Source organism: Suncus etruscus, chromosome 1 (genome assembly GCF_024139225.1).
Source record: "Suncus etruscus isolate mSunEtr1 chromosome 1, mSunEtr1.pri.cur, whole genome shotgun sequence".
NCBI classification, from domain to species: Eukaryota; Metazoa; Chordata; class Mammalia; order Eulipotyphla; family Soricidae; genus Suncus; species Suncus etruscus.
In genome coordinates this window covers 83,341,894-83,358,417 of record NC_064848.1, presented here as the reverse complement: position 1 = coordinate 83,358,417, position 16,524 = coordinate 83,341,894, and the positions used below count along the sequence as shown (strand labels likewise).

Genomic DNA, 16,524 nt, shown 5'->3' with positions numbered 1-16,524 from the left:
GAGCTAAATGACAATCTCTGACACACAGCCAGTTTTGCACAAGGGTCACTGTTTTATTTTATTTTTTAAATTAATATCTTTATTTAAACACCTTGATTACATGATTGTGGTTTGGTTTCAGTCATGTAAAGGACACCCCCCCTTCACCAGTACAACATTCCCATTACCAATGTCCCAAATCTTCCAAAGTGTATGAGTTTTAGTGATCACTTTGGCTGAGTGTTCAAGTACTCCAGCTGAATGTGAAAGCACTATAACCAAATGTGAGGAACCCTAATAAGCTCCATGCTTGTTCCAACCCTGTTCATTGAGACAACAGCAGCATAGGGGAGTTCGAGAAATGTCTTTGCCCTTAAAACTTGATTCTATAATATAATTCCTACTTTTACAGTAACATACCCTTCCAATGCAATGTTCTATTTAGGATCTTGATGCAAAATGTCACCTCTCCAGAACTTTCTGACTATTGCCTCTCTACCATAATACATGTATGCTGCAGACGTGTTAGTGTCACTAAGCAAAACCTTAGTGGGTTAATTCTCCCTAGGAATAAGCGGGTACAGCAGACGAATATGAAATATGAAAATTAAATAAATGAGACCACACAAAATGAATTGTATGGGGACCTCCATTCAAGGGACAAGAGACAAATTTACTTTTCAGCTGATGACATTTATAAGCACAAACTCTGGTATGCAAGGTGTCCTCAGGGAGAACAAAGAGCAGGAGAGCAGTACAATGGGGAACCAGGCCTAGAATCTACATATCAAAATGACTATCCTATAGGTGAGAAAAACCCCTGCTAGAGGGCTGAGAAAGAAGAGCTAGAGATGATTTTGGTTTAGCAAAAAGCAGGTTTTTCAAGAAACCTGGAGGAGAGAGACAGAGATATTTATGATGTTTATGTAGTTGCAGGAAAATAGATTTTTAGGGGGGACAGAAATAATTGTTTACCATCATAGAGCTAGACTTAGAAAAACAAGCTGCTGGAGCCAGGTTATACGAGTCACAAATAAGCTAGCCAGCGGGGAACTTTTGGCGGGCTTTTGGTACTGTCTTTTCTTTGTCTGAAGGGTCGCTGAGGCCTGATTTCTGTAATGGCCAAATAGAGAGAAAAAAGTAATGTTACAGCCATGTTGGAATTACCGCCAATAATCCACGCAAAGGGTCAAATGATTGACTTCGCTGAGCGGGCCTTTTGGCAAATAATTCTTTGGGAGGAAGGCACTGCCCCAGGAAGGCAAAAAGTCATGTCTGGTGCGTGCTTTCTTTAAGTGGAGGGTAACACATGTAATTGCTTATTTTTCTATTTTATGATAAACACATCAGACAACTATCAAACACAATTATCTTTATATTGAGTTATACAATTTAAATCAGTATTCTTTAATTCAAGTACTCAGGTTTGAATTTAACTTACTCTTTTAAAGGTACTTGGCATTAAAGCTATTCAAAACATTAAAAATAGAAGTTAGGGGCTAGAAGGTGGCGCAGCAGTAATATTTGCCTTGCTCGTGCTGACCCAGGAAGGACCTGGGTTCGATCCCCGGTGTCTCATTTGGACCCCCAAGCCAGGAGCGATTTCTGAGCGCATAGCTAAGAGTAACCCCTGAGTGTCACCGGGTGTGGCCCAAAAACCAAAAAAAAAAAAAAATTGAAGTCACTTCCATAGAATCCTTCCCTCTGTCTATTTCAATCTTCCAGCCAACTATTTTGATATTTTACTTGCACCTCTGTTTGCTCTCTCTTCTTTCCTTTTCTCCTCTTTCTTCCACTTTGAATATGTATGTTCTATTTTAGGCCTTTTAGGAATATTTTTTTTGATTTTGGAAACATACATTTGCTCTTAGAAGGGAAATATCTCTCTTCTAAAAAGATACCTCCATAAGCTTTAGTTGGAATAGTCCAACTTGACCTGAGGCTTGGTAACAAAAATTTTAAATATTGTCTTGAAACCCATGGACTACAAACACTCCAGCTTACAACAGAGACTCTCTCCTGTATTTTACCCATTACAGATTCTGTTCTATGCTGCAGAATTTCTGTTAATCTTTGCACCTCTCTGGGTGCCTCTATAGGTCTCTATAGAAATCAGGTTAATTCCAGATGCTAAAAAGATGGAAGATCAGGAATATAGAAACTGGGTCCTTGACTATAAAAAGAAATATGGAAGTATTCAATTTACCTCTCATTCGAAGAGAAATTGTTTCAATTGTTTTTTTTTATTACTTTAATTAATTATGCTTTTAAAGGAACTTTTCACTCTTTAAAACAAACCAAAACAAAAGTCTCTGCGCTCAAAAATTGCTCCTGGCTTGGGGGACTGACCATATGGGATGCCAGGAGTAGAACCCAGGTTCATTCTGAGTCAGCAGCTTGTAAGGCAAATGCCCTACTGCTGTGTTATTGTTCAGGCCCTTCAATCTATTACTCTTAAATTAAAGATGTTTTCCTTTCTTTTAGCAGTATCATATAAAATCGGAGAATTTAAGACTCAAAAACAGAGTATGAAATACACTCATGGCCTCGAGAGTGACAATTGTTTTGAGATTTTTTTTTTTATAAGTGATGCTTTTCAATTCCTGATTATTTTGAAAAGTTTCAAGATAGAATCAATCAGAATGCTTTTAGAAGTCAGGATGTTGTTTCAGTCAATACATTTTTTTATTTTTTTCCCCTGCAGTTTTTATTGAGGTACCATGTTTTTACAATACTGTTAGTGTTAATTTTAGGTATACATTATTATAACACCACACTAACCACCAGAGTGTCAACTTTCTTCCACCAGTGTCCCTTGGTCCCTTCTCCTTCATTCCTCTCTTACCTGCTTTTGCTAAACTCAGTCCTGGAGGCTAATTCTCAGATTCTGTTGCCTTTGGTAACTTGTTATTGTCTTACTAGGTTTATTTATTTTCTATATTTGAGAGAAATCATTCTGGTTTGTCCCTTTCCTTCTAATTAATATACTCAGCATAATACTCCCAAGTTATTTTTCCTCCATTTAATGACATATGGCATGGTTTCATCTTTCTTACTGCTGAGTAGTATTCTGATAAGCAGACATAATGCAGTTATTTATTTATTTATTCATTTATTTATTTATTTTGGTTTTTGGACCACACCTAGTGACACAGCTCAGGGGTTACTCCTGACTATGTGCTCAGAAATTGCTTCTGGCTTGGGAGATCATATGGGATGCTGGGGATCGAACCGTGGTCTGTCCTAGGTCAGCCATGTGCAAGGCAAATGCCCTACCACTGCATCTCCACTCCAGTCCCTTTACTGCAGTTTTTTAATCCACTCATATTTTCTTGGAGATGTGGGTTGTTTCCAGAACTTAACTATCATGAATAGTATTGCAGTAAACATAGAAGCACATATGCCTTTTTGAAATAGTATCTTAGGACATAGGAATAGATGTCAAAAAATGGATTGCTAGATCCATTTAGATTTATGATTAGATCCATTTAGATAGATGAGTATTAAGTTTTCGATAAACTTCCATATTGTTTTCCAATAGGGTTGATACTGGAATATAGACTTTCAGAGCAGTGAAGAGTCCAGACTATAGACCCCTTAGGTCATCCCAATAAAGTCTCTGAAATTAAGACAATGAGACTCTTTAGATAAATTTTAGCCAATTTTCTTAAAACTGTAGAATACTTAACTCTGAATGCAAAAAAAAAAAAAAAAAAAAGGAAAAACAAACTATAGAATTACCCTGTATTGCTACTATTTTTCTCTGGTGGATATCTAGCTGTATTTTTTCTCTTTTGAATGCATCAGCTGAGTGCCATTTGGAAAGAAAGGTAGATATTTCTTTTTTTTAGGCCAAATGAATAATAAAAAATTTAACTGAAAAGCTGGAGAAGAAAATGGAAAAACTGATCCTATATATTGGAAAGGCTTAAGAATTTGAAATATATTGTCTTTTCTGGATATATTGAAGTAAGATTTAAGGCCTGAGACTTTGAAGATGAGAGAAAAAGTTGGCTATGACAAGTAAAGATATTACTTTAAATGAAAACATCAGGAAATTATTTGGTATTGTGAGTACTTTTTAAAAATTTTTGTTCTAACTGCATTTCAAGTGATGAAACTGTTTTCTAGGTGATGAAAACCCTCATCACTTTTTTCATCCCAACTGGTCCAGCTAAGTGGAAAGCAGTGATATGATTAAAATAAAAATAAATAAATAAATAAAATAAAATAAAATAAAAAAGGAAGATTAACTATTCCTTTTTTTCTTTCTGAAATTTCTTATTTTTATAGAACATTAAAGTATTGAATTATTAAAAAATGAATAATTTTCCCATTACTTCATGGAATTTTTTGCTTCATTCACTACCATGATATCTATTTAAGACAGAAATATTCTTTTAGTAGATGTTATCACTGCAGTTTGGGAAGCATCATTATGACTATAGGTGTTTATATTTGCCTGTATTGCTGGGCTGCTCAGGTCATATATATATTTTAAGTACATTTGATTTGTCACATAAGTCATACTAAGACTTCAAGTAGGTTTTCTTAAAATAAAATATAACCTTATCATTTTGTATTTAACAAGAGCAACTTGTTCTTGGTGTATAGCAAAGAAATGACAACTTGGCTAAATATGTAATTTTTGAATTCTTTGGCAAAATATGTAATTTTTAATTCTTTCATAATCCTGACAATTATAGTAGTTGGTTTTGTATCTTTTCCTGCTTAGGATGATGGTTCTGTCCAGTCTAATATTTTTTCCTTTGTGATTTTATTTATTTTCTTTTACTTCTGCTTCATTTTTTGGTTTGTTTGGTTTTGGTTTTTGGGTTGCATCTCCTGCCTTCCGTAGTTTTCTGCTGAAGCACATCCTTACATAGGATTGTAGATTGTAAATCACAACTTTTTTTTCATTGGTCCATTGTCCAGGTGCTTTCAAACTGTTGTTGAAAAAAAAATCCAACTACTTTCTGATTCCTAATTCTGTGTTTAAGAACCTCTCATCCCAGATATTTCCTGATAGCTTAAAGGATTAAAACAAAAACAAAAACAAAACTCCTTCTAGTTTAGACCAAAAATATCTGGTGACAATGTGAACCATAAAGGTTTAAAAAATAAACAAGCAAACAAACTAGTTGAAGAGCTACCTGGAGTCTTATGGTTAGTAAACTTGGGATTTTTATGAGTTTTCATTTAAGAAAAAGTTTTGCATTAATTATTTACAACATATCTACCCTTTCAATTCCTTTATCTTTTTCTGGGGTTGATTTTGATCTGGCTATTAAACCTGGAGTAATACTGTAACTTTCTTTTTTTCATAGTTCTATTTAGTTCACTTTAGTTTTTTCACTCTGAAATTTGGGTCTTTCTCTTTACTTTGTATCCCATCTTATACCTTATTTCAGATAATCTGGTTTTATGCTTCCAGTTTTTGTTTTAAACGGATGTGTTTTCTTCCTTGATGTTACTATTATTAAGTCCTTGCATTTGTTCAGATTCTGGAGAGATTCATCCAGTTTTCAGCCTTACAGATTTCAAAACTTCAGGTGTCATTTTGCTCTGTTGGAGGACTAGACACTAAGAAAGGCAAGTTATAGCTTTGTCCTTCCTGTATTTTGTAGTCTTGTTCCTTCAGGTTTAGAATTTAGCATTTTCTTTGTACTTGGTTCCTTATGGACTATAGAGCTCTCTGCAGAAGAAGACATGAATATCAAGTCTGAAATTTTGCCCTGTTTGATAAGTTTTTCTATTTATGCATAATATATTTCTAAAGCATTGAGAACAGACTTATCTCTCCTTAGTGTTTTTGTGTCTGCTTCATTTGGGAGTAGGGTGGAAACTTTGAAATCCATTTTGTTTGTTGATTTTTGGCTCACACCTGGCAGTAGTCAGGAGCACTCATAGAGGGCTCAGGAAACCACTTTGTGCTGGAAATTGAATACAGGCCTCCTACATGCAAAACATGTGTTCCAGTGTGTTGCACTTTGAAATCTTTTACTGACTCTCTTCTTCTAAACCTACAAATCCAACTTTCGTTTATCTTTGACTTCACTAATTTTATTTTTGGCTATTTTTTAAATTCCTTTCTCTGTTTATCAACTGTCTTCATTTAAGTTCATTATCCAATCTCACTCTTCTTTTGTTAATATAGACTCATTTCTGGTCACAGAATCTGAGATTTTCTCATCTATGTAGTATGTATTTCTTAGATAAATATCGCTCTGATTTTGAGTTTTCCCTTCTCTTGAACCGTACAATTTTTCATTTGCCTGATGGACTTGGATATTTTCCCCCTCTGTTGCTTATCCTTAGAGTGAAGTTTGTGCATATTTAGTATCAGGTATTACCCAGTGTTCTTTCAAGAGTCTGAAATGAGTCACTGTTTGACTCAAGTCCAGATGAAGGAAAAAAGTTTTGATTTAGATTAGATTAATTTGCCACTTAGAAATTCATCTTTCTATGAGGCCTAGGGAAGGAGCCAGCCTCAGCTTCAGAAGTAAATTAAAGGAAGTTTGCCTTAGAATCAGAGACTTCTTTTAGGTATTTGGTATGGAATTTCGTAATTAGCAAGATCGCTGTTCCTTGATGCGTGGCACATTTCAGACGTCTGCAGGTTGTGTTTTTTTTTACCCTTGTGCTTTCTGAGACAGTCATCATGGCCACATAAATCAGAATAAATACAGCCAGAGATTACATGTTCAGTTGGCCCTTGAACCCAGGAACTTTTAGTAAAGCATGTGTATATATTAAATACATGCCAGCTCTCCCAGGGTAAGTTCCCCTCAGCCCACCTCCCTCCCACTGACTGGGAGTTTCATGAAAAGTCTCTTAAGCTCTTTTTTGCTTATTTTCTCTCCCTATAGTTACAAATGCATATGATTGTGCCTGATTCTTTTTACAATTCCTCATGCTGATCTTTCCAGTTTATAGGATTGAAAGTTTAAGCAATGACTTGAGATCTTTCTTTTGCTCCTAATTGCCTCGGGATATTTTCCATCCTTGTAGTCACCTGATAATCTCTCTAGTAATCAGGAACCCTGAAATGAGCCTATGTTTCTTTCTTATTTTTTAAATTGCATTCTATTTAGCCAATTTGAATACTATCTGTCTATCCAATTTGAAGGGATGTAGAGATGATTCATTTCCAGTGTCTATAGGAAAATAGATGAATGGGCAAGAGAATGAGTGAGTGATGAATTTCATCTTTTACTACTAAGGAACAGTAGTTTTATGGTTTGGAGACAAATACAATAGAGCAGAAAATATGCCTAGAATGGAAAATATAGTTAATTGGGGAAGAATAAAATGTATAATAAGCATGGTCCAGCAGTAAGTAGATGTATACTATTGTGTACATTTCATATATTGTTGGAGTATGAGTCAGCAAATCAGAAGGAGGGAATAGAAACTTGGGTTGGAGGTTGGAGAAAAAAATTGCAGGATCTATATTAAAATACTTAGAATTCAAAGAGAGATGTCTTTTATTTAAAATCTTGTACAGGGGTGGGAGAGATAGCACAGGAGTGTTTGCCTTGCAAGCAGCCGATCCAGGACCTAAGGTGGTTGGTTCGAATCCCGGTGTCCCATATGGTCCCCCGTGCCTGCCAGGAGCTATTTCTGAGCAGAGAGCCAGGAGTAACCTCTGAGCATCGCTGGGTGTGGGCCCCCCAAACAAACAAACAAACAAACAAAAAATCTTGTACAATTCCCAGGCTGCAATCTGGGACTTCTGGGTTATGCTATAGTGAAAATACAAACATTTTTATGGCTAGAGACAGAATAGCATTATTACTTGGGATGAAGCTATCATATTTTTGTTTTGTTTCTTTTTGTACTGTATTAGGACCATAATGAGTTGTATTCCTGACTCTGTGCTTAAGTTGCCTCCCATGATATTAAGAGCACCATGTGATATTCCAGATCAAACTTTGGACTCTTGCATCAAAGTACGTGTTTGGCCCTTTGAGCTGTCTCTTTGATCCTTAAGATATTGTTGCCTGTTTTGTCAATGTTTCTAGTTTGCTCATGATTGGGGCAATATGATAATAATACATGAGGAAATAAATCCACTTCATTAAAGTCATCAACTTCTGAGATAGATTATCAAACTCCTTAAGCCTATGGTTTTCACTAATATTTTCAGTTTAGTCATTATATACCTTTTTATTTTTTTCTGGAGGTGGAGAGATTTCTTAAGTAGTGCCTAGGATATCTGGAACTTCTGTAATTTTCACTCAATCTCGCTAGAGCTCAATGAAAGTTTTGAGGATTTATTGCTAGTTGGGCCCTGTGCAGTGCTGGGGATTACCCAGGCTTCCCTAGTAGTGCTCTGGGGGCTTCTAGGGGTACACCAATGGAATATGTCATAAGTATCTTTTTTTTTGTTTCGGTTTTTTGTTTTTGGGCCACACCCGGCGATGCTCAGGGGTTACTCCTGGCTGTCTGCTCAGAAATAGCTCCTGGCAGGCACTGGGGACTATATGGGACACCGGGATTCGAACCAACCACCTTTGGTCCTGGATCGGCTGCTTGCAAGGTAAATGCCGCTGTGCTATCTCTCTGAGCCCTGTCATAAGTATCTTTATAAAAATTGCCTTAATCTATATAATGCTTTGGGAAATATTGCCATTTTAATTACATTAATTTTCCCAATCCATAAGCAGAGGGCTCTCTTATATTTTGTGTTCTCTTATTTTTTTGACTCATGGTAATTCAATAAAAGAAATGAAGTAGAAGCTTTCTTGTCCATTCCACTCAATGATCTGATATTGCAGCACCTTCAGGAATGATGCACTTTTTATGGGGCCATAAAAAAAAAATAAAACAGAGCTGGGGGAAATGGCTACTCTATATACACAATATCTTAGTTTTCTGAAGGACTATCCAAAACCATTTTTACTGAAAAACCCTCTAAGCTCTTTCTGGTTCTTTTGAGTTGTTGTTAATTGAAAGGTCATTCTATGCAAAGAGTCTGGCAAAGACACCTGAAGGAGTCCTGTCAGTTCTCAGCTTTTCTTTTGCTAGTTATGTGACAGCTTTTCAGAATCTCATTTTTCTCATCTCCATAAAATCAGTTCTTGGAATAATTGCCTCAAACTGTCTAAAAGGTCTCCTTAGCCTCCAGTTGGCTTTTATTAATACTTATCTTCCTCCTTTTCCTCTTTTTTTCTTTAAAGAAGCACTGTAAATGTGGGTTCACATATTTTTAGTTAAATATCCAATTCTTTTTTTTTTTTTTTTTTTGGTTTTTGGGCCACACCCGTTTGACGCTCAGGGGTTATTCCTGGCTATGTGCTCAGAAATCGCCCCTGGCTTGGGGGGACCATATGGGATGCCAGGGGATCGAACCGCGGTCCGTTCCTTGGCTAGCGCTTGTAAGGCAGACACCTTACCTCTAGCGCCACCTTCCCGGCCCCTTAAATATCCAATTCTACTGTTATTATTCAAAACTTAGAGGGATGGTAATCCATGCTTTGCCTATTCGAATGAGGTTTGATCCATGTCATCACATGTCTCTTACCAGAGTGAACTCTGCTGACATGCCACCCTCCTCAAGACTTGAATTTTGTGATTTTTGAGTCACTACTTTTGCTATTATAATATTTATTATTACATGTTTTTAGGAAATGCAAATCAAAATAGTAGTGAGATATCTCACATCAGTGAGAATAGAATATATCAAAAAACAGAAAACAACCTTTGTTGGTGGGGACTTGATATGAAAGAAAATTTCATTAATTGTTACCTGGTTCAGCCTCTGTAGAAATTACTTATGGAGACTTCTTAAAATAGAGCTTCCACATGATCCAATCATTTTATTTCTTGAATTCTACCACCAAAACACCAAATTTTAATAGAAAAATATATCTCCTTACATGTATGTATTGCATCACTTAATAAAATAATCAGGATATGGAAACCCAATTATCCAATGATAGATGAATTGATAAAGCAATGAGAAAAATACACAAGGGAACACCATACAGCTATAAGAAAAGATGAAATCTTGCAATCACTTACAATTTGATCAGAAATGAAGGGCATCATGTTAACTGAAGTCAGACAGAAGGAGAACAAATTCTAGATGATCTCACTAATCTGTAGTATATAGAGAAACAAACAAGGGAATTTACACTATTAAAAGGGGATTAAACTCTTGGCCCTTGATTGCAGAACTGAGATTACCAAGTGGGGAGAGAGAAAAGGCAGACAGACTAGTGATGACACTGGGACGCTGTCTTGAACACTTCGGTGGTTGTGTAGGTATAGTCATTTTTACTTATAAGAAACATGAAAGTTAACACTATTGTAACTGTGTTACCCAAACTACAATTAAAAAAAGGAAAATTTAGGGGGGGGCAGTGTAAGAGTATAATGGATAGGGCATTTGACTTGCATACGGCTAACATAGGTTTGATCCCCGGCATCCCATATGCTCTCCAGAACCCATCAGGAGTGATATATGAATGCAGAGTCAGGAGGGATTCCTGAAGAGTATAGCCCACTGCCCCCCCCACTAATTTTTTAAAGTTTTTTTTCCTCCATAATTTAAACAGTTTAGGCATTTTCTTATATGCTGGTAAAATTGGAGTGTTTAACAATAAATTTTCTGTAGGTAAGTTCTGTCTCATTTTTATTTATTATGTTCCTTGTTCTCTATAGATGAGCAATTATGAATAAATTAAAGATATTATTAGGGGATATGAAAATCACAAAAGCATGGATATTTTTCCTTAAAAATAGAAGAATTTTCTTACATCCTTGTCCTAAAGGAAAAAAATTCCCTCTATCTGAACTAATTTATGAAATTATTTCAATGTGGAAACATTAACCTTTTGATAGAACTTAGAACATATTTTTTGCAGGGAATTTGGTGCTTTTAATTTTCTTAATTCCACATATTAATAATCGAAGATTCGGTTATACATTGAATGCTTATCTAGCATTCTCTGAGCTGTCAAAAGGAGTTTTGGAATGCTTTCTTCCTTATCAGTGTGGGAGTCTGATTTAGATATGTTTTTCTTACTATCTTTTGTCCTGTCTCCGTAAGCCCATCCAGTTACCCAACTCATTCCTGTAAATGACTTGTGCTACTTTGGAGTATCTTGTCCCTTTAAATTTAAAAAAAAATTTAAAATTATAGGCATGATTGTTTATATTGTTCATGGTAGGGTTTTATGTATGAATGAATGATTCTAGCACGACACCCTCCATCAGAGTGTCCATTTCCTTTCCTTCCATGATCTGTCCTAGTGTCTGTGTCTCCTTATTATAATTTTCCTACTGAAGACCAGTTCTAAGTTTCTGATGCCTTTGGGCATTTGTTATTTCCCTAGTATGTTTCTTTATATCTCACATAAGAGAAATATCATATATTCTATGTCTGCTTCTCTCCCCTCACTAACTTTACTTAACATGATATTCTTCAGACTGATCCATGTAGCAGTGAATTGTATGACTTCATCTTTTATCACAGATGAGTAGTGTTCTGTTGTGCATATGTAGTTTCTTTCACCCGTCCAGATTTTGGCTATTGTGAATAGTCCTGCAATAAACATAAGAGAGCACATGTCTTTTTCTAATCAGAGATTTTGGGTCTTTGTAGTAGATGCCAAAAAGTGGAGTTACTAAGGATGCTTAATTCCAAGTTTTATTAAAAATGTTCATATTGTTTTCAAAATGATTGAACTAGTCAACTTTCCTACCAGCATTGGGTGAGGATTTCTTCCCTGCTTCCACACTCCTGCATTGGTTGTTTTTGTTCTTTGTGATATGTTCTAGTTTCAGTAGTGTGAGCAATTGTCTTATTGTTTTGATTTTCATTTTTCTGATGATAAGTGATGATGAGCATTTATTCCTATTTCTTTTGGCCATTTGTCTGTCTTAGCATCATTAAAGTACTGAGTTCCAGGAGGAGCATGGAACATAATCACTTTCTTGGGTTTCTTCTTGGACTAGGTATTGGTTGTTCTTTTTTTCCAATTCTGCTACTAGATATATTATTTTAGTTCATTCTTTTCTCCAGTTTTTTTTTCTTCTCAGTTTTTATTCAGTTTTTTTCCATCAGTATTTTTCACTTTAAATGGTCATGCTTTTTTCTGGAAGACATTTTAAGACACTTGATGATATCGCTCCTTTAATTTTTGCATGTTAATGGTGAGAACCAAGTTGTAATGTATTTTTATTAATGGTAGGCCATCTTGTTTCCTGGCCCACTCACTCTGTCTTCACAGTTTGAAACTCCCTTCCTAAGAAATGTCAGCATCCAGAGTTGGATTAGGATTTATGAAAATAGGGCCAGAGCAATAGCACAATAAGTAGGGCATTTGCTTTGCACACGGCAGACCCGGACCAGATCTGGTTCGATCCCTGGCATCCTATGTGGTCGTCCATGCCTGCCAAGAGTGATTTCTGAGTGCAGAGCCAGGAGTAACCCTTGAGCATTGCTGGGTATGGCCTAACACCCCCCAAATAAGCTAAAATGTTAAAAAAAAAAGATTTGGGGCCAGCGAAATGGCGCTAGAGGTAAGGTGTCTGACTTGCAAGCACTAACCAATGAAGGACCACGGTTCGATCCCCTGGTGTCCCATATCGTCCCCCCAAGCCAGGGGCAATTTCTGAGCGCTTAGTCAGGAGTAACCCTGAGCATCAAACGTGTGTGGCCTGAAAAGCCCCCCCCCCCAAAAAAAAAGATTTATGAAAATAGTTTCATATGATTTGGACTGAATGTACAGATTTAGACAATTTTATACATGTCCTGAATTTGAGATTTTAGATGTACCTCTCCTTACTCTCAACCCTGGGGCTCTTCTTTGGATTGAACTAGTCCTTGATATTGTGTATTAGGGATTTGCTTCTTCTGGACAGCATTCTTTACTCCTGTAGACTCATCCTGTTTTGCTAAATATGGCCTTTCTATCCTTTTCCAGGTACACAGTTTCCGACCTAGCATGACTGTCATCTGATTAATTGCCACAAGAATTTGACTCCTCTGTCTGGTGCCATTGTGCTGGGGCCTGGTCACCGCCCATAACTGCCGCTGCCATGGCCACTGCCTCTACTTCTACTCCTGTGATTTCACAGCCCCAGGTGAGTGAGTGAACCTGGCGTGAGCTGGGCTGACTCATCTTTTTGTGGCATATTTAAATTAAGCCTTAGAAAGTGTGTTTGACTCTAGGGATCATGTATATTCTTCCATTATTATTTGGTAATATTGGGATAATAGTGCTTTTGTGATGGAGATGCTTTTTAGTGTGAAAGGCATCTGGAACAATGGAAGAGTGATTTTAAGTAAACTTCCTCTGTAGGGATCTTGGATTTCAGATTGTTTGGCTGTTTGACTTCAGATACCCAATCTAGGTAGTCAGTAGTAAAAATCCTGCTGTTTTGTCTCTCCTGGTCCATTTTCAGACTTAATGAAATCTCTCAGAACAGAGTTAATCTTACAGAAAGTTATTTGAATGCTGCCTCATTGTTCTCTTTCTAAATGATTATTGTTATTTTACCCTAAACTGTGCTAGGAATTTTGAAAATGCAGTTCCTTGAACAGTTAGTAACAGGTTCGTTACTTTTTCTACTCAGTGAGAGCTATATTACATGACAAGAACTTTATCTTTGTTCAAGTTATTTTACACTTTGACCTATTCCAGTAGTAACTAGACTCTCAGTTTCAGCCCCGCCAGGATAGAATGTGAAATAGACCTTGGAGTCATGTATAAATATATATATATATATATTTAGTTTCAGTTTATTTTTGGGAGGGAAAAAAGATTGGATCACACCCAGCTGTGCTCAGGGCTTACTGCTGACTCTGCATTCAGAGGTCACTCCTGGCAAGCTCAAGGGGATCCTTTGGGGTGCCAGGGATTGAACCTAAGTTGGTCTCATGCAATGCAAGTGCCCTACCTACTATACCATTGCTCAGCCTCAGCTTCAGTTTCTTGACTGTAAATTAAATGATGTTCCTAAATGATGTCCATGTTCAACAAATGAAGTTTTCCAGTATTACTTCCTCCTCCTTTTAGCCCACAATCTCACTTCTTGGTCATGACAATCATTTTTAGATCAGAGTTTAAGGAAAAATAAATGTACATGCAGAAAGGAGCTATATTCATTGCAGTTTGAAACTTGATAATACACAGTGCTGTTTACACACCTCCTCCTACCCCCAATAACACCTTGCAGGCTACCTAACTATGAGAATATTCTATGTACTTAAAGAGCAGGTGATTTGTATGAGCTAGAAAAAGGCAGAGAAAAAAGAGGATGAAGAATAAAGTATTTTTACTTAATTTATTATAAATATCTTTTACTCTTTTCTTTGAAAGACCTTCAAATTTTATCATATGGATAAAGCCTTTAAATTTTTTAACATGGTAATGGTCTTAGTATTTTTTTAAAGAAGGATTTATTTTTTATTTTTATTTTTTTTAATTAAATTTTTTTTGTTTTATTTTTTGGGGCCACACCAGTGGCGCCCAGGGGTTACTCCTGGCTATGGGCTCAAAAATCGCTCCTGGCTTGGGGAACCATATGGGATGCCGGGGAATCAAACCGTAGTTTGTTGTAGGCTAGTGCTGTCAAGGCAGACACCCTACTGCTTGCGCCACCACTCCGGCCCCAGTATTTTTTTGTTTAGTGTTACTGGCATGCAAACTTTCTTTCTAGTAAATAGGTCCTTGCCTTTTCAACACTAGATTTGGTTTGGTTTCTGTTACCTTCAGCCATTTTGGGGGCCTAAGTGAGTTGGTAAATGGGTAATAGGTTTAGTGTGTTTTACCCGAGCCTTTCAAAGTCCAGACCTCAGTTCTCACTGAGGCAGTAGCCATTCTTAGCCTTTCTGAAATAAGTTAGTTAGGTCTTGTTCAGTTTTTCTTTTTTTTTTTTTTTTTTTTTTTTTTTGGTTTTTGGGCCACACCCGGTGACGCTCAGGGGTTACTCCTGGCTATGCGCTCAGAAGTCGCTCCTGGCTTGGGGGACCATATGGGACGCCGGGGGATCGAACCGCGGTCCGTCTCCTAGGCTAGCGCAGGTAAGGCAGGCACCTTACCTCGAGTGCCACCGCCCGGCCCCTTGTTCAGTTTTTCTAAAGAGGCATTTCAAAATCCCCTTCTCCTGCTGTCATATTTCAGCATTACCAACAGCATCATCTTATCAATGTATCTTTCTTTTTACACAAGTTTCTAGCAGCTGGTTCTTGATAGATTGTGTTTGTGTGTGTGTGTGTGTGTGCATGTGTGTGTGTGTGTGTGTGTATGTATGTATGTGTGTGTGTTGTTAATCTCAACTGTTAAGTAGAAATAAGGGAAGAAAGTCATCTCAAATATGGAGATATAATAAAATAGTCACTAGTCACAAAACTTAACTAGTGATGTAAATTTTTTAATTTTTCATTTTTCTTCATATGTTTCTTTTATTCCCTACCCTTGATGATCTTGATTCTATATATAATACCCAGATACAATAGAGATGAGAACTGGAAGGACTGGCTCATGATATGAAGCTTACCACAAAGAGTGGTGAGTGCAGTTAGAGAAATGACTATACCAACAACTATCATGACAATGGTAGTGAGAGAATTAGAATGCCTGTCTCAAAATCAAGAGAAGGGGGTGGGAGAGAAAGGAAAAGGGAGGCATTGGTGGTAGGAGGTTGCACTGGTGAAGGGGGGTATTCTTCTTTATGACTGAAACCCAACCGCGAACATGTTTGTATCATGGTGCTTAAATAAAGATATTATGTAAAAAAAAAAAGCTTATTTGTTCTGTTTTATCTTTAGATTCCATTTTATTTGCCATAATGTCATAAAAGTTAATTACTATCATTAGAAAGTAGCTAGGGGGCCAGAGAGATAGCATGGATGGAGGGCATTTGTCTTGCATGCAGAAGGATGGTGGTTCGAATCCCGGCATCCCATATGGTCCCCTGAGCCTACCAGGAGTGATTTCTGAGCATAGAGCCAGGAGTAACCCCTGAGTCCTGCTGGGTGTGACCCAAAAATCAAAACCAAAACCAAAACCAAAAAAAAAAAAAAAAAGAAGTAGCTAGGTCTTCTTTTTACAACTGAGTAATATTCCATTTTATATTCTATACATTACATTTTTTTACATCTACTGATTCATTGATGGACACTTAAACTGATATTATATCTTGGTCATTGTGAATAATACTGCATATAGGTATGTATACATATATCAATTTTTTGAGTTAGAGTATTTTTCTCTGGGCAAATAGTTATGAGTAAAATTACTGGATAATATAACTTGTTTTTAATTTTTTGAGGACTTGCCAGATTATCTTTTTTTTTTGCCAGATTATTTTTTATAGAGAATATAATAGTTTACATTTTGTTAATTATGTCCAAAGACTGCTTTTCCTCATATTCATGCTGATACTTTTGACTTCTTGTCTTTTTGATGAAAGGTATTCTAACAGATATGAGATGATGCTTATTGTCTATTTGATTTGCATTTTCCTCATATAATTAGAGATGCTGAGCTATTTGCATGTATCTCTAGATCATTTCTCTGTCAACTTTGA

General features: G+C 36.6%; 1 protein-coding gene across 3 annotated transcripts in view; it reads left to right on the top strand.

Moving 5' to 3' along the window:
- The window catches only part of LPAR1 (lysophosphatidic acid receptor 1), a 175,312-nt gene that overhangs the window by 53,144 nt on the left and 105,644 nt on the right, over positions 1-16,524 (top strand). For all 3 annotated transcript variants that reach the window (XM_049784795.1, XM_049784788.1, XM_049784779.1), the window contains exon 2: positions 12,915-13,074. In XM_049784795.1, the coding sequence (XP_049640752.1) occupies positions 13,030-13,074 (45 nt within the window). In that variant the 5' untranslated portion in view covers positions 12,915-13,029. The remainder of the gene's footprint in view (positions 1-12,914; positions 13,075-16,524) is intronic.